The sequence below is a fragment of the Chlorocebus sabaeus genome, chromosome 20 (assembly GCF_047675955.1).
Source record: "Chlorocebus sabaeus isolate Y175 chromosome 20, mChlSab1.0.hap1, whole genome shotgun sequence".
Lineage (NCBI taxonomy): Eukaryota > Metazoa > Chordata > Mammalia > Primates > Cercopithecidae > Chlorocebus > Chlorocebus sabaeus.
Window position 1 is genome coordinate 112151662 of NC_132923.1, and position 18261 is coordinate 112169922.

Sequence of the window (18261 nt, forward strand, 5' to 3'; positions counted from 1 at the left end):
TGGGCCCATCCCAGCATCTGGCCACTTGGGAAAGGCTTGGAGCTGAGCCCAGAAGACCTGGAAGAGTCTCTCTCCAGGGCTCTCAGGGTCACCTCTGCCAGCCCTGAGACCCTACACACATCCTCAGGCCTGCATGGTCAGCTCCCAGCCAGCATGTGCTCTGACCACACTCCTGCCGGTTCCTTCCTGCTGAGATCAGACATGGGCCAGCCCATGCTCTTGGCCTTGGGCTTCATGACCCTAGGCAAGTCATGTCTTCTTTGTGGCCTCAGTTTTGTCATCTGAGAACTGGATCAGTGACTCCCAGAGTCTCAAGGCAGTGGTGGCTGGGAAGCCCTCGTGAGCCGTAGACCACCATAGTGCAGAGAGCAGGTTGTGAGTCAGCCTTCCTGGCTGTGGGACCTTGGGCTAGTCATCTCCATGCCTCAGTTTCCTGAACTGAAAAATGAGATTCACACAAGCAGCTACCTCATGATGCTATTGCGAGGAAACAATGGCTAACTCTATAGAAATCTCTTAGAGGTGGGGGTTGGCAGGTAATCCGTCACTTTAGCCAGGGCTGTTATGTGCAGTGTGACCTAGGGCAAGTCACTGACCTCTCTGGGCCTCAGCTCCCTCCTCCATGAAGTGTGATGATGCCACCTACCCTGCCGGCCTGGAGGTCGGGGCGACGAGTGGACAGCACATGGCCATAGCACAGAGGGGTCCCATGAGTCACTGGGTCCGCAGCGTTCTGTTGTCCTCAGTACCCAGCCCCCTTCCTGCACGCCTACCACCACCATTAGTCAACGGTGAGCTCTCCCATGGGCAGCAGCTGGGTGGCTGCCTTGGTAATAGAGCTGCAGGCATCAAGTCTCCATTGAAGGAGGTGGCAGGGTCAGCACGGGCAGGAGCCACAGTTGGGCTCAGGGTGGGGATGTGGCACTTAGGAGCCACTCCAGAAAGAGGGGAGCACCCAGTTGGTAGATGCTCGGGATAGGGGTCTTGAGGCTTGGTGGGAAGATCCCAAGGGACCGAGCAAGGTTGGCACCTCTGAGAGCCCTCCATGCTCAGCTCGGCCCACCCCAGAGCCACCCACTCTGCCCTGCTGGGGCCCCTGGATGAGCGTGGAGACTCAGCCCTGCCTGTGGGAGATTCCAGCAGAATCCCCTGCCTGCTCTTCCCTGCCTGGGTCTCCCAGACCTGAGGTGGTCCTTTCTGGGGTGAGCTGGGAGGTAGAGGGGTGACTCAGGACGAGGCAACAAGAGGGAGGGACAGAGGCTGGGTCTGGAGACCCGTGGCATCAGAGGCCAGGCTTGCTGCACCACCTGAGACAGGTGGCCTCCCTCTCTGGGCCCCGGCAGGGGCTGGATCAGTGGTTTTATTTACAGAACAGAGCAGAGATGGGGTGCGGGGGGGCAGTCTACTAGGTCCCCCATCCTTAGGACCTGCCTGCTCCAGTCCCTGGCATATCCTGGCCCTGATATCAGGTGCCCCCCATACCCTGGGTTGCAGCCCCACTCCTTTGTCTTTGACCTTGGACAAATCCTTGGCCTTTCTGGTCCTCAGTGTCCCCATCTATAAGAGTGAAGGGACCAGCTCGGTGGCTCCTGGTCACTGAGCAACCTCCTCCCTTGTGCCAGGCCCAGTGCAAAGTCCCCATTAACTGCTCTCCTGGGCAGCTCCAGGAGAGGATAGAGGCCAGGGCGTAAAACCTCTTGCCCACAGTGACCGTCAGCACACCCTGGGGGCTCCGACCGGGGGCTCCGGGAAGTGAGGGCCACTTGGAAGGGCCTTTTCGCCTCAGTGCACTCAGCTGTCAAATGCATGGTATTGGTGTCTGCCTCGGGGAGTCGCTGTGAAGGTTGACTGGGTTGACCATGGCCTGGCCCCAGGAAGTGCCCCACAGCCTTCGTGGGTTGTTACAGGCCTTTTGTGCTCCTGGACTTCCTTTCTCGGCTTTTTTCCTGTTTTGCCACCTCCGACCCTCTGAAATCTGAGCCTGCTGTGGGGTGAAGTGGGAGTAGGGGCTGGTCCTGGAAGCCAAGGACTGGGAATCTGTAGATCCCTGAGGCCGGCTGTGGGTTCTGTGGCCAGGTCGTTCCCCTCTGGTGCCCTGCAGAGCGTGCCCGGCCTGCAGCCAGGTGGCCAGCTGGGTTTGAAGGCTGGCTTGGTGGCTTCCTGCCTGTGTGGCCTTGGTTTCTGAGGTTCTCAGTGCTGGTGTCCCTCAGAGTCACTGGGGGCTGGTTAAGAAGCAGGTTGCTGAGCCGGGTCCAGGATCCCAGCAGGAGGGGCTGTGACACCTGGCAAGTCTGGCATGGACCACGGTGGGGAAATGGACCTCACTCCCACCTAGCCTGTGCCCGTTACCCCCTGCCCTCGCTCCCACACCCCGCTCTGGCCACCCTGGCCTCCTGGCTGGTCTTTGAACTTGCCAAGGACACTCCTGCCTCGGAGGCCTTTGCACTGCTCTTTTTTCTACCTGGAACACTCCTCCCCGGACACCCCCAGATGCATGGCCCACTCCTTCACACCCTAAAGCCTCTGCACTTCTCAGCAGCGCCCCTGTTTCAAGTGGCACACACACACAGCCTTCCTCACCTCTCCCCTTTTCCTTCCTGGCTTTAAGGTCACCCCGAGCACTTACCACTACCACCTTCTAAGGTGCTACCTAGTTCGATAATTTGTTTCATTTGTTATTCATTGCTCCCATTTTGTGTTGTTTTGTTTTTTGAGATGGAGTCTTGCTCTGTTGCCCAGGCTGGAGTGTAGTGGCAAGATCTCAGCTCACAGCAACCTCCGCCTCCCAGGTTCAGGAGGTTCTCTTGCCTCAGCCTCCCGAGTAGCTGGGATTACAGGCACCCGCCACCACGCCCAGCTAATTTTTGTATTTTTAATAGAGACAGGGTTTCACCATGTTAGCCAGGCTAGTCTCGAACCCCTGACCTCAAGTGATCCGCCCACCTCAGCTTTCCAAAGTGCTGGGATTACAGGCGTGAGCCACTGTGCCCAGCCCCCTATTGTTTATGCTCTACAAAGGCAGAGTTCTTTTCTCTGGTTTGCCAGGCCTTGGTATAGCTAGACCCCGGGAATGCAGGCAGGAGCCCTTCATAGCTGCTCCATAAATCGCTGATGAATAAGCAAATGATTCATTAATGTCATTTCGGGTAGTGCGAAGTCCTATGAAGAAAAACAAAGCTGGGAGAAGGAGTGGAGGGTGCAAGGGATGGGACAAGGGGTGGGGCGGGGAGGCCGCCTGAAGAGGTGACCTTTGAGCAGGGGCCTAAGGTGGGCAGCCAGCAGAGTGGCTGCCGAGGGCTTGGCGTGGGCAGGAGGAGTGACCCTAAGCCCACAGTTGGGCCTTTGAGGGCCTTAAGAGTTTCTGCAGTTTCTTCCTGGGCCGAGGAGAGGCAACTGCTCCAGGTCCCTGGCTCCCAAGACCCCCACAACCTCCAGGAGTGTCCGCTGGGCCAGGAGCAGGGGAGGGGAGTCTGCCCAGCAGGAGGGAAGGGGTTAACCACAGACCTCCCGGATTCTCCTAATCAACCCCAGGCTGCTGGAAGCCCCACTTGCAGCCCCGGGAGGGAACCGCTGGCCTCCCTGCCCGCTGGCCCCCGGCCAGCCCGTTTCCCTGCCCAGCCACCGACCCGGCTTTCATCTGCTCACAGGGGGCCGATTCACAGCAGACCACCCCAGGCCCGGCACCCGCCTGCGATTCCGCGAGGCTGTTAAGAGTCGGGTGTAAATCTCCTGACAGGCCGCAGAGCCGGCCTCGGGCCCGGCGCCCCACCCTGCTGCTGGGCAGACAGTGGCTGCTGTGTCTGGGTCACAGCCGCACCAGGCGGCCAAGAAGGCTGCCGAGTGGCTTCAGATGGGTGAAGGGCCTGTTCACTGGAGCCCACACTGTCCCCAGCAGACGATGCTGTTCCTGTGGCCCTGCCCGACTCTGCTTCTCCCAAGAGGCTGAACATTGAGCTGGCCTCTTGCCTGTCGAACCTTACAGCCAGGTGACCCAGCTCTTCTCTCGTGGAGGTCTTGGGAAGTGATGACCTTAGCAGCTGGGCTCCGTAGAGTGTGTGGCCTTTCCGGGTTTGAATCTCAGGGGTGCCACACACCGTGTGACCTTGGCTGTGTGCCTCCACTTTTCCATCTGTAAAACGGGGGTGATAGTCACAGCCTATCAGAGGGATGAGACCCTTGGAGACGAAATGCATGGCCCACCTTGCACAGTGCCTGGCACATCATGGATGCTTGCTAAAATGGTTCCCACTCCTATCATAGGGGCTTGTGTTGGGCCTGCATGGAGGCAGGGGGTAACCCTGATGGTCTCTTGGTTTCCCCAGAGGCACCTGGTGGGGGTGGGACCCCAGGCTGGCCAGGCTGGTGGTGGTGAAGGATTCCCTGGGGACAGTGGTAAAGGAGCCCCAACCCAGAATCCAGCCCTGGTCCTCTAGCTCCCACACCGTGTGACCCTGGGGAGTCCCCAGCCTGGCTGGGGCCCAGCATTCCTGCCCCCTCTTTGGCCTTTATCATATGCCTGTGAGGTTGGTCACCCCCACTGCACAGATGCGTCAAAGAGGAGCTGTTTGCCTAGGAGCAGATGGCCAAGTCAGAATGGGAGCCCAGAACACCTTCCTCGAAGGCCAAGGCCTGGCGGGCTGTGTCATTGTTGAAACCTTTCCTGACCCTCGGGGGTTAAAGGTGTGATCCGCATTTTGCAGATGAGACAGCTGAGGCTCAGAGGGCAAGAGTGACTTGCCCAAGACCATGACCACGGGTGGGTGAGAGCTGCCTGGTATGAGCTTGGGGCCGCTGGGTCCTTGGGAGGGGCAGGCTGGGATCTGCCCTCCATAAGTGAGGGCCGTAGGCACTAATCCAGGCCATGCTGGAGTTGCTGTCTGATCTGAGCCCAGCAGCTGGAGGCTGACAGCAGCCAGGACAGGCCCTGAGGGCCAACACGGGGCTTTCCCCAGCTGTCTCCATCCTCTGCTTTTAAAAACATGTGGCCTGTCCTCCAGCTCATCGGCACCCTCAGGGGTTAGACAGTATGATAACCACTTTACAGATGTGGAAACTGTGGTCCAGAGGCAGAGAGGGACTTGGTGGGCTAGAGGAGGGTTTGACTGGAAATTGCACTCTCAACCCTGAGCTTCAGAGCAGGGAAGGGCCCCTGGTGGAGTCCACTGAGACCTTCTCATCTTCCTCTCCCAAGTCTTATTCTCCTGGGCCTGAAGACAGCAGCTCTGGGCCCTGGGGCTGGACGGGGCCCTGACACCTATTGTGGAGTCCTGATGGTCAAAACACAGGCTCTAGGGAGAGCAGGTGGCCATGTGTCTTCTGCATGACCTTGAGCTCACTGGCTGTCCAGAGCCTCAGTTTTTTTCACCCATATGATAGGATAGTGGCAGACGTTACTTAAGAGGATGTTGCAAGGCGAAACAAGACGGTGCGTGCCAGCAGCTTAGACGCTGCAGTGGAGGAAGCGCCTAGGGAGCATCTGCTGCCGTTTTGATGACTTCCACTCCTGCTGGCCACTGCTTTAAAGGGCAGTCCTAGCCTGCAGAGGTGCGATGGGGGCTCTCTTGTGGGAGAAAGGGGGCTTCCTGGAGGAGGGGCTCCTGGACTGGGCTTCACAGGACAGGAAAGCATTGCTGGCAGAGGCTGTCCTGAGCTGAGGCTCTGAAGACTCGGGGGCAGAGACTATTCGAGAAATACTAGGAACAGCAGCAGCAGGAAGAAGTGGTAGTGGGTGGGCCCTGGGGCCAGCAGCCCTGCCTTCGTTTCTTTCTGGAGCCCCTCTGACCACTGATTGATCTTTGCTACCTTAAATCAGCGACTTTCAAAAGGAAGGGGCCTCAGTGGGCAGACTGTACAGATGGGAAACTGAGGCGTACCACGACTGGGCCCCAAGTGACGGAGTGGGTTAGGGCCAGAGCTCCCCACGCAGCTCTTGCTCTGGGTAACCGAATGAAAGAGGCTTTTTCTGAAGGCCATCTTCTTTCCTCAGGCACAGGAACTTCTGTCCTCTTCCCAGTGTGAGGGCCCCAGCCCCGTGGCTCTGAGACTCTCTGGCGCCCTGGCCACGTGGGGCCGCCTTGGCTCCCCTCTGCCCCTCCCTGGCAGTGGCTCCAGCGTTCCACAGTAACAAGGAAGCAATTTCCGAAGTGCTGCTGGACTCCCCTCCTCCGGGAAGTCGCCCTGTGGAGGGCGAGGGAGCATATGGCGGGAGCATGGGTTCTGGGGTCAGATTACCTGACCCGCAGCCTGGGTCCTGGAACAGCCGCTCAGCGTCGGTCTCATGGTGAAGCCTCGGTCGCCCCTTCTGAACAATGGGAACAAAAGGGAAAGTGTCAGGAAAAGAGCCCTGGGCTTGGAGTCAGGGGACCCGGCTATGAATCCTGCTTTGCTGCTCATGCTCTGTGTCCCTCACATGACTTTGGCATCCTGGCCTCCGCACCCCAGTCTCCAGTGTGGGGATGATAGTTCGGCTTCCTTCGGGCATGAGCAGAGATAAAAGCGATGGTCATGATGGTGGTGACCCGCGTGGCTAGAAAGTGTCCACACCTTAGGCCAGCACCTCAACCCACAAAGACACTGTGATGGGGACACCGCAGCTCGGGGTGGGGGAAGGGAGTGTGACTTGAGTGAGACCACCAGACTGCAAGTGGCAGGACCCGTCCTCGAACCCAGGCTGGCTGTGAACCCCGCCCTCTTCCGCCAGGCCGCAGGAGTAACCGTAAACACTCTGTGTACACTGTGTGACTCAGAAACAGGGGACTTTATTCTCCTGTGACGAAAGTGACAAGGCCTGAGGTTTTGCACCAGCCCTGTTGGCTCCCTTCAAGCTTGTGGCTGACTAAGACACCCAGATCCTTTGCACTCAGGCTGTCGTCGGATCAGTCTGTGGTCCCCACATCCACATGGCAGGCTTCATGCCTGTTAAGAGTCTTCTGCTCACTTGTCCCCCAGCTCATCCACATCTCCCTGCCGTTTCCAGTGGCCTCAGGAGCAAGGACAACATTTCCTCCAAGGCCTATTAGGGCTGAGGACTGGGTCTGGAACTGGAAGCTCTGGCTGTACTGGGCCTGCCCTCCTCAGGATAGCAGTCAGGTGCCTTCCAAAAGACACCCCTTCCCCATCCGCCCCAGGCCCCACCCATCCCACTTGCCCCATCCCCAAGGGCATCTGAGTTTGCAGCCCCGGGCTGAACTTGCCCCCAGGCCATGTTTTCCCCTTTGTTGCCAAGGGTCCCGGGAGGCAGCAGTGGGGGGCCTGGCCAGAGACCAAATGGTCTTATTCCTGCCACCAAGTGGCCCATGGATTCCTGGTCTGGGGCCTCATTGGAGGAGAAGGTGGGGCTCCCTGGTTCTTGGTGACTGGCTGAGCCCCTGTGGCTCCCAGGCCCCCTGCTTTCTTTCTGAGGCTCCCAGATGCCTGTTCAAGCTTCCAACACGGATGTGTAGGGAGCTTGGGGGCCTACAAGTACCAGAATCCATTGCGTTCCCATTCTGAAAATCAGAAATCAGGCCCACGCGAGGCCTCAGGCTCTGTCCCCTCATGCCCTACAGTGGTTGACAGTCTTTTCCCACTTTCGAGTCTCCAGGAATCACATGTCCAGGCCCCAGGAAGCGCAGTGAGTTCTGTTCTACCTCCCACCTACATCTTGCCTTTTCTCCCTCTGCCAATCTAGAAAATGCACACATCACTCTAGACCCAAGGCCTTAGGCAAACCTTCTCTTCCCCCTTAGCCCCTTCCACATCTTTTTTTTTTTTTTTTTTTTTGAGATGGAATCTTGCTCTGTCACCCAGGCTGGAGTGCAGTGGTGCAATCTTGGCTCACTGCAACCTCCGCCTCCCGAGTTCAAGCGATCCTCCTGCCTCAGCCTCCCGAGGAACCGGGATCACAGGTGCCTGCCACCATGCCCAGCTAATTTTTGTACTATTTTTTAGTAGAGATGGGGTTTCACCATGTTGGCCAGGCTGGTTTCAAACTCCTGACCTCACTCAGGTGATCCGCCCGCCTCGGCTTCCCAAAGTGCTGGGATTACAGGCGTAGCCACCATGCCTGGCCCACACCTTCTTTTCTAAAGGGTCCCAGGTCCAGGAAATCCCACCCTCTGCTCCACGTGTGACCTCCGACAAACTTCCTCGCTTCTCCACAGTTGCAGTTCTCTTACTTGTAAAAGAGGGCCTGGCCACCCTGCCTGCCTGGCAGCCTCCCTCCAAGTCATGTGAGGCAGAATGGTTGTGACCGTGTTAGTAGGGTTGATCATCCGAACCCTGGAGTGCACAGTCCTCCAAGGGAGCGGTCCTTTCCTCAGGTCAGCCCTGGAGAAGCCGCAGCCACTTGGGGGGTGTGAACAGGGACGTTCCGGGGAGCATGGCGTGTAAGGGAACTAAAGGGGAAGCTTGGGAAGAACTGAAGTGTGAGTGGAGGGGACAGTGGAGTGACCTGTGCCTCCAGTGGCCAGCAGGAAGAAGGGATAGCAGTGTCATCCTCACCATTTTGCAGATACTGAGTTTGAGCTCCAAGGTGTGCTACTAAAAAAGCAAGTTACAGAATGACATGCCCAGGCTGAGACCGCTCAAGGGAGTTCCATGAGAAACTTACTCTGCGTTTTCCATTCCTGGAAGACGAAAAATGTCTGGAAAGAAACTGGTCATGGTGGGGACTCTGGAGAGGAGCTTAGAGGGGTGGAAACAGCCTTATCTGTGATGCTTTTATTTTTGTAAATATTCATATGTTGCTTGTGAAATGTAAAATTAGTCATTTAAAAAGTGTGTGTGGCAGGGGAGGTCCCTGCAAGCTTGACGTCACTCCAGAAGTGTCCCTCGGCCTCAGCAGGCTGCAGGAGGGTGGGGGCCTGGCCACCTTGACCCTCCCAGCACCTCTGAGCCCTGGGATGTGAGACTGGGATTCTTTCTGTGTGGGCTCTGGCAGATAGGGAGTGGGAAATGCTGGCGGTTTTCTCCAGGTGTGACATCTCGTCCCCTGACCCCAGCTTCCAGGCACAGATGGCCGTCTAGTCCCTCACGCAAGCCCCCTACACCTCTGGCCAACATCCTGGTGGAGTTTTTTTTCTGCCGGAAGCCCAGAGAGAAGGCATGTTCTGGGGATCCCTGAGTGACTTAGGGCTGGAAAAGCCTGCAGTCCCATCCTGGGGCCACCTCCCATTGTTCTTGTAGACACGGGAGACAGTGTGCAAGGCAGGCTGGGATGCTGGGAGGCAGAGGTGGGCAGTGCTCCTGGGTTCTCTCCCTGCCTCCCTTGGGGGCATGAGCCACTTTCTCATGTCTGTTGCCTCAGTTTCCTTTTTTAGATCTAGGGTCCTCGTTCTGTTGCCCAGACGAATGCAGTGGTACAATCAGCTCACTGTAGCCTCCACCTCCTGGGCTCAAGTGATCCTCCTGCCTCAGTCTTCCCAGTAGCTGGGGCTACAGGCTTGTGCCACCCCACCTGGCTAAGTTTTTTGTTTTTTTTTTAATTTTTATACAGACAGGGGTCTCAATAGTTGCCCAGGCTGATCTCAAACTCCTGGGTTCAACTGATCCTCCCACCTCAGTCTCCCGAAGTGCTGGAATTATAGATGTGAGCCACTGTACCTGGCCCTCAGTTTCCTCCTGTGCTAAACAGTGTGTTGTAGAGGTTTAGATCACAGTGTGTTGTAGAGGTTTAGATCACCGTGTGTTGTAGAGGTTTAGATCACCGTGTGTTGTAGAGGTTTAGATCACAGTGTGTTGTAGAGGTTTAGATCACTGTGTGTTGTAGAGGTTTAGATCACAGTGTGTTGTAGAGGTTTAGATCACCGTGTGTTGTAGAGGTTTAGATCACAGTGTGTTGTAGAGGTTTAGATCACCGTGTGTTGTAGAGGTTTAGATCACCGTGTGTTGTAGAGGTTTAGATCACAGTGTGTTGTAGAGGTTTAGATCACCGTGTGTTGTAGAGGTTTAGATCACCGTGTGTTGTAGAGGTTTAGATCACAGTGTGTTGTAGAGGTTTAGATCACCGTGTGTTGTAGAGGTTTAGATCACAGTGTGTTGTAGAGGTTTAGATCACCGTGTGTTGTAGAGGTTTAGATCACAGTGTGTTGTAGAGGTTTAGATCACCGTGTGTTGTAGAGGTTTAGATCACCATGTGTTGTAGAGGTTTAGATATGCGGGGCAGGACGTAACAACCATTCTCTGTTCAGAAAGGCGTTTGAAAACCTCTGGAAAGAGGCCGGTGGTGACCTCAGGGTTCTCCCAGCAGAGGGCTAAGGTCAGACCTCAGGAAGAACTTCCCAGCAGAGTGAGGCATTTCTGTCTCCACTGAGACTCGGGAAGCAACGGCTGATGGGCTCCCTGTGCTCTGCAGGGCACCGGCAGAAGCTGGAGGACCAGACCAAGCCGTTCCCTGAACGCTTTGGGGAACTGGAACGGCTGCGCATGCGGGTGACACCGAGCACGCCCAGCCCCCGAGGCTCACTCAGCACCACAAGCCACTTCAGCAGCCAGCCACAGACCCCAATCCAAGGTACGGCACGGAGGGAGGGCTGCAGCGGGGCAAGGTGGGGGTGGAGGCCCTGGATGTGGTCCAATCTGCCCCAGACCAAAAGCCTGTCTGAGAATCAGTCACTGCATCCCCTTGTTTTGTGGAGGAGCTGCTGGTGCTTATTGGCACCTGCAGACAGTTCCTCTGGGCTTGCTGTGTGCTAGCCATCATTCATTCACTCAGCAAACACTTACTGACATTACTGGCACATGCCCGGTGCCTGGCCCCAGGAATCCGCATACCAGTAGTTCACTGTGCCTGGGGAAATGGGGTTAACCCCATAGTGCCCCTATTAAAACTGGGGCATGACTTGTCCAAGGAGCCATGACAGACTCGCCGCTGCCATGTACAGTTTCCCCACCCCTGCCCCACAGCCTCTGATTTTTCATCCGAAAGTGGATTGGTGGTGGACGCCTCTGCCCAGGGCTGGGATGGCATTCAAACAACATTACTGCACTCACACACACTTTGCACACTGTTAAGTGACATTCCAACCTAGAGAGGCACATAGCATTCCTGGGAAAGGTCTCCCACCCTGCCCACCGCCTCCTCCCAAACAGGAGGAGCTGAGGTGGAAGGGAAGACACAGCCGGGGTCTCCATCTCCACTGCCTAGACGGTTACAGCAAGCACAGCTGCAGCCACTCCTCAGGCGGGTCTTCTGGAGTTACCGTGGTGCCTGGCGCGTATAGTAGGCACTCGTTAAACGGCGGCTGGCTGCATCTCTCCTCTGTTCTCTCAGTCAGTGAGCCGGGGACACGGGAGGCTGCGTGCACAACCAGCCCTCGGGCTAGGTGGGGTGCCAAGGGTGCTTGGTGGCCTGGTGGACGGAGGCAGGCGGCTGGCTGCCATCCCTGGCTGTGCCCATTCTTTCTCAGTTCCCCCAGGCCTGGTTAGAACCCCGTGGCAGATGAATGAATTGAGAAGCCTAAGAGGTTCAGAGCCACCCTCGGGTCACACAGCCCATCTGTGACCAGGTCCAGAGTCTCCACAGTACCTGTTCCCAAAAACTTTCTGTACCTCTGAGGGGACAGACAAGGGGGCCTGGAAAAGGGCTGCCAACCGGTCTGCCTGCCGCACCCCCTTCTCCGGTGCCACACTGAGGTGGGGGCCGACTGGGTCCCTCTACTGACATTGTTCCAGGCATAGTGCAGCAGCCGGGGGCTTGATGCAGGCCCTCAGTGTGAAGAGAGGACCCCTCCCCTTCTGGCCTGGGCTCAGGACTTCCGGCCTTGGTCCAGCTGAGACACCAAGGTCGGCAGAAGCCCCAGGCCCAGCCTCTCTGAGCCCAGGAACTAGTGCATTTGATACTCTCAGCTCTTGAGCCCATGAGTTGGAGGTCTGTTCTCAAGAGGCAGCGGAAGGAGCCCTGCACGCTGTGCTCACGCCCACCCCTGCCCCATAGCTGCCCCTGCTCCTGCTGCCCACAGGCCAGCATCTGTTGAGGTATGGTAGCCTGAGAGCCAACCTTTCCCCACCATGGACAGAGCCAGACCAGGGGATCAGGGCCCAGCGGGGGAGCCAGAATCCAGGAGGTGGGGTGAACAGTGGTTTCCTGTCCACCAGCCCCCATGGAAGGAGAGCCCACATCTGCCCATCCACCGCTGGGTGGGCACAGCTTGGGAATCAGTGCCTGGCGCCACAGCAGGCACAGCTGCTGCTTCCACCCTGGGATGGGAGGAAAGGAGCCCCAGACTGTGTGGGGCAGTGGCTGACTTCTGCAGCTCTGCCTGCTTCTTCCTGAGGCCTGGCCCAGTCCCTTGCTAGCCCCCCACAGCACTGGGCCACAGGCAGCCAGACCTCTCCGTCCTCAGGCCTGTCCCCTTTGGGTGAGAGAAAGGGCCTTGGATGACCAGGACAGGCAGGAGCATGAACTCTGCAGTCAGCTGGACCAGGCTAGGAATTCAGGTTCTGCCAGGCATTGGCTGTGTGTGATCTCAGACAAGTCACTTAAACTCAGCCTCAGTTTTCTCATCTGTGAAGTGGGGAGAAGGAGGTCCCTAACAAAGAGGGGTTGCTGGCAGACCCAGGCTTGGGAAGACTCTCACAGGCCCCCCTCCCTCTGCCCTCAGACTCCCTCCTGGGGATCCCCCTCGGGACACCCCACCATCACTTCCCTCGGTGCCTGTTAACTGCTTTGACCCCCCAACCTTGGTCACTGGCAAGCAGTGCAGAGACCCTGGCCCCTCCCATACCCCAGCCCCAGCCCCCAGCCACAGCCGCCCACAATGGGGGCTTCTCACAGCTGAAAGGACTCATTCAGCCACCTCGCAGCCGGGGCAATCTGGAGAAGAAAATAAACATTTCCTTCCACTGTTGGGATTGGCCGCTCGACAGTGCCCCGGGCAGCTCGGGTTTCCTGGGGCTGCGAGGCTGCGGGGTGGGGGTACAGGAGCTCCGGGGAAGCTGCTGGGGGCTTCTGAGGGAGTGCTGAGGGCAGGTACTTCCCCCACCACCCCGCAGGAGGAGTGGTACCCCTGAGGAAAGAGGCTGGAGGGGACGGTGGCAGGTCCAGGGAGGCCCAGTCCAGCGCCCTGCAGCCCGCATGAGCTCTGAGGGGCACAGTCCTGCTGTTGCATCCTGGGGTCTCCGTTTGTTTCCTTCGTCTTGAGAATGGGGTTCCCATCAGGCGGCCAGCACCCACTTCCACCCTACCCGTCTCAGCTGTGCTGACGTGCCCGGCACCTGCAACGGGACCTCTCCCACGGAGGGGCTCCCCAGATGAAAAGTGGCAGCCAGGCGCCTCGGAGGCTCTCGGCCTCAAGGGGCAGGGACCTACTAGGGAGCATCCCAGATATCGCAGAAGGCCCCCGCCACCCAGACTGCTGTCCCCACATCTTCTTACCTTAAGCCAGGAGCCTCGCTCCGTTCCGATCCACGCCCGGGGCCGGAGTCCGCTGCTGAGGGAAACAGAACACCAGCTGACTTGGGAAAACCCCAAAGCCCCGAGAAGTTCCAAGTCCCAGCCTAAGTCACACAGCACCTCAGGCTTATAACTCTCCGTCCTCAGCCAAGCCTCGGCATGGCAGGCAGAGCCCACCCCAGCTAGCACCGGCCCTTATCCTTTGGTGGGTGACACAGAGGGGTTGCTGGCTGGACAGACTGCACCTCTGGACCACTGCTAGGGGCTCATCCACCTCCTCCTGCTGCCAGAGTACAAGGGAGGCCCCACACCAGGGCCTCAACTTGGCAGGGCCCTGAATAAGCCAGTTCTCCTGGGTACCCAGAGTAAGAAGCACCACAGCCACAGTGGCCTTGCAAAGCCTCATGGACCACTACTCTGTGCCCAGTGCCATTCTAAGTACTTGATGTGTATTAACTGAATCCCGATGAACTGTTAGCGTCTCGTGTTTTATATGGGGTAACTGATGCACAGAGAGGTCCATGTGCTGTGTGACCCTTAGGCAAGTGCCTCACCCTGTCTGGGCCACAGTTTACCCACCAAGGGTGTTAGACTCAATCCTCGAGCCCTTTTGAATGCTGAGGTTTTGGGGGTCTGTGATGACAAAAGTGGGAAACAGAGGATGGAACACCCTTGCCTTGGAGCCCATTGAGAAGCCACATTCCCAGGGGAGCAGGGGCAGGGTCTGGGCTGGACACTGTGACCAGGTCGGGGTCTGGGTCCCCAAGTTTGTCTGACTGCTGTCTCACTTTGCTGCCGAGGCAGGTGAGGGTGGCATCCAGTCACTGTGTGGCCACGAGTCAGCTCCAGAGACACAGGCCCAGGGTGAGGCGGAGGCCAGAGCTGCTATGACCTCAGTGCCCACAACTGAGGTGTGAGCGCACAGAACCTCCGTGTGCTGCACCTGGGCAGGAGAGGCACGTGTGTCCCCAGCAGAGGCCTTGTGATGAGAACCAGTCCTTTCTCTGCCACAGAGACTCAGTCTTGCTCTCTCTGCCTCCATTTTCTTGTCTTCAAAATCGGGTTCCAACTCCCAGTCTCACACGGTCATCGGAGCCCTTTACACATCCACAGCCTTGCCAGCTGTTAACACGGGCCGGTGGGGAGAGGAACTTGCCTGGGCAGGGCTGCTGGGAGGCCTGAGCTGACCCTGCCCTCAGCCCCACCGCCTCGTCCTAGGCCTGTCCTCTGCGAGGCTGGGCAGGAGGATTGAAAGAGAAGACAAGACCCCACCTGTCTTCTGCTGCTGCTGCCGGTGGGGGTGCTCCCATGGCCCCTCTTGGCCCAGGGCACGCTTCCACCAGCTCCCTGGCAGGTCTGTGTTCGGAGTCCTGGCAGGGGAGTCCCTGGGCAGCCTAGGGCAGGAAGAGGAGAGTCAGGTCTAGAACTAGGGGTCCCCCAGATGGGCCTTGGGAACCAGAGCCCAAGGGCATTCTTCAGGAAGGCCTCCTGGGGTTGTCTTGAGCTGCAGCTGACCTCTTCCTCTCTGTCCTCCAGGCACCTCGGAACTGAACCCATTCTCTGACCCCCGCCAGTTTGACCGCTCCTTCCCGACGCTGCCAGCCCTCACGGAGAGCCGCTTCCCAGACCCCAGGATGCATTACCCCGGGGCCATGTCCGCTGCCTTCCCCTACAGCGCCACGCCCTCGGGCACGAGCATCAGCAGCCTCAGCGTGGCGGGCATGCCGGCCACCAGCCGCTTCCACCATACCTACCTCCCGCCACCCTACCCGGGGGCCCCGCAGAACCAGAGCGGGCCCTTCCAGACCAACCCGTCTCCCTACCACCTCTACTACGGGACGTCCTCTGGCTCCTATCAGTTCTCCATGGTGGCCGGCAGCAGCAGTGGGGGAGACCGCTCACCCACCCGCATGCTGGCCTCTTGCACCAGCAGCGCTGCCTCTGTCGCCGCCGGCAACCTCATGAACCCCAGCCTGGGCGGCCAGAGTGATGGCGTGGAGGCCGACGGCAGCCACAGCAACTCACCCACGGCCCTGAGCACGCCGGGCCGCATGGATGAGGCCGTGTGGCGGCCCTACTGACCGCCCTGGTGGACTCCTCCCGCTGGAGGCGGGGACCCTCACAACCTTCAAGACCCGTGATGGGCCGGCTCCGGCTCCGAGGCTCCGGGCAGGAATGGGACCTGCGCTCCAGGGTGGTCTCGGTCCCAGGGTGGTCCCAGCTGGTGGGTGGCTCTGGCTGCATCTGTCCAGCCACATCCGTGTACAGAGGTGTAGGGAACCACCCCCACCCCCGCCCAGGACACCACCTCGCCCAGATCCTGGCCGTCTCATCCCACACTTCTGTGGGGAATCAGCCTCCTGCCAGCTCCCCAGAAGGACCTCACTGTCTCCAGCTATGCCCAGTGCCCCATGGGGCCCGTGTCTCCTGGGACAGAGGCCGTCTCTCTTCCAGAGGGAGGCAGCATTGGCCCACAGGATAAGCCTCAGGCCCTGGGAAACCTCCCCACCCCGCACCTTCGTCAGAGCCCCTGCACCCCTGGGTCCAGCCCTCTCTGCATTTACACAGATTTGAGTCAGAACTGGAAAGTGTCCCCCGCCCGCGCCGCCCTTGAGCGGGATTCCCCTCGCTGTATAGACGGGGCAGGACCCAGCACGCTGCAGGCAGAGATGATTTGAGAACACATCCAAGCCCGTCCCCCAGCCCAGCTTCCCTCCATTCCTAACTGTTGGCTTTCCCCCAGCCGCGTGGGTCCCAGGCCCCAGAGAAGATGAGTCTATGGCATCAGGTCCCTAAACCCAGGAAAGCACCTACAGACCGACTCCTCCATGCACTTTACCAGCCCAATGCATCCACCCTTTGTTCTCTTGCCGGGGCTGGGTGGGTAGGAGGTCCCCTCTCCCCTAGGTGGTCTCATAATCTCCATTTGTGGAGAAAACGGGGGGCCAGATAGGTCCTAGCAGAAGGCATTGAGGTGAGGGGTCACTTTGGGTCACACGTCAATGTCCCTGTCCCACCTAGGTCCAGCCAAGCTGCGCCTCATCCCCCAAGCCTCCTGGGAGGATCCAGCCAAATCTTGCAACTCCTGACACACACCTGTCTGTCTTTAACCTGTTTTGTGCTCTGAAAGCAAACAGTCCTGAGCAAAAAAAAAGTTTTTAAAACTGATTTTAGAAAAAGAAGTTTAATCTAACATTTTCAAACACAAGGTCTCTTACAGGTATAGCTCCGTGATTATGAGCAACACCCTTGCCCCCTCTTCGCCCCCCGCAGAACCCCAGCTACCTCCTGAGGGTGTGGGGTTATCAGCGTCTCAATACTTTCTCAAGGGGCTACACTCCCCACCAGGCAGCGTCCCACCAGCCTGCACCACAGGCATCCCTGGGAGGACGACGGAAATGCTGATGAGACGCTGGGCTCTCTCCTCTGTGGCTCTAGGACATCTGTCCGGGAGGCTGTGCGGGGGTGGGCAGGATGTGAGAGGTGGGGAGCACTGGTTGTGCGTGGCAGAACAGAAGCACCGTAAAGGGCTCTCCAGCCACAGCTCAGCTGCACTGCGTTCCAAGGTGAAGTCTTGACCCTGAATTTTGCAAAACGGGAAAGTGGGCGCTTGCCCAAGGGCCAGGCCACGTGGATTCTCACATCAGAGTTCTCTGGCCCTAGAAAGGCTTAGAAAAGGTGTAAGGGAACTCAAAGACTAGCAGCATGTGGTATTTTAACTTTCTGCCTCGGCCTCTGTGGATGCAGAAATCTGCCCCGCAGAATGCTCTTCAGCGGTCGTCTCTGTGAGAGCACTGTCCCCACCCAACTTGTCACAACGGCCAGAACCATACACCGGAGACACCGACAGGTCAGGCAGTCCTTCTGGTGATCCTATTCCATTCCTCCTGCTGCGGTTTCCTCTTGGCCTGTCCTCACTGGAAAAACAGTCTCCATCTCTTCAATACAGCTGCTGACTCCCTGCACCCAAGGGGCCTTTCCATACCTTCTCAGGAAGCAGTGATGAATCCATCGTCCTTGTAGTTTCTTCCCTCCTATTTTCTGGTTGTAGCTGGTCCCAGGTCATCGTGGGAGGCACCTTTGGGTTCCCAGTGCCCAGCACTTTGTAGTCTCATCCCAGATTACTACCCCTTCCTGATCCCCAAGCCCCGGAGAGGCAGGGATAGGAAATAAATTGCTCTTCCTACCCCATCCCCCATCCCCTGACAAAAAGTGATGGCAGCCGTACTGAGTCTGTAAGGCCCAAAGTGGGTACAGACAGCCTGGGCTGGTAAAAGTAGGTCCTTATTTACAAGGCTGCTTTAAAGTTGTACTAGGCAAACACACTGATATAGGAAGCAGGAGGAAAGGAAGATGTTTTGATACAGTGTTACTGTGAGTCTGTCAGTAGTGGGTACCAACCTTTTGTGACACATTGTCATGCTGAGGTATGACACCTGCTGCACTCATATCCCATGTAAAACCATCCCAGAGCTGGCGAGAGGATGGAGCAGGGTGGAAACTGCTTTGCACTATCATTTGCTTGGTGTTTGTTTTTAATGCACAACTTGCTTGTACAGTAAACTGTCTTCTGTACTATTTAACTGTAAAATGGAATTTTGACTGATTTGTTACAATGATATAACTCTGAGATGTGTGGAAGGAGTCCAGTGCCAGGCTTATAGGGCTATGCATGGAAGTGGGGTGGGGCTGGGGAGAGGATAGAGACCTCCTGCTGTCACCCAGGAGGAACAGGAACAGAGACACCCAGCGCCTTCATCTCCTTGCTTCCAGCTTCTTCAGGAATGGCCACAGAGACCACCCTGGCTGCAGGACAGCCGGTGAGGCCTGCTCCTGTATGACTGGAACCCCAGGAGAGCATCAAATAGGTCTTCCAAGTGCCACCAATC

At 57.8% G+C, this 18261-nt stretch overlaps 1 protein-coding gene across 1 annotated transcript in view; it reads left to right on the forward strand.

Annotated features, from left to right (window-relative positions):
• RUNX3 (RUNX family transcription factor 3) overlaps window positions 1-17963 on the forward strand; it is a 64655-nt gene extending 46692 nt beyond the window's left edge. The window contains exons 5-6 of the mRNA XM_007979995.3: window positions 10334-10492; window positions 14909-17963. Coding sequence (XP_007978186.2) covers window positions 10334-10492; window positions 14909-15453 — 704 coding nt within the window. The 3' untranslated portion in view covers window positions 15454-17963. The remainder of the gene's footprint in view (window positions 1-10333; window positions 10493-14908) is intronic.
• Window positions 17964-18261: the final 298 nt, after the last annotated feature.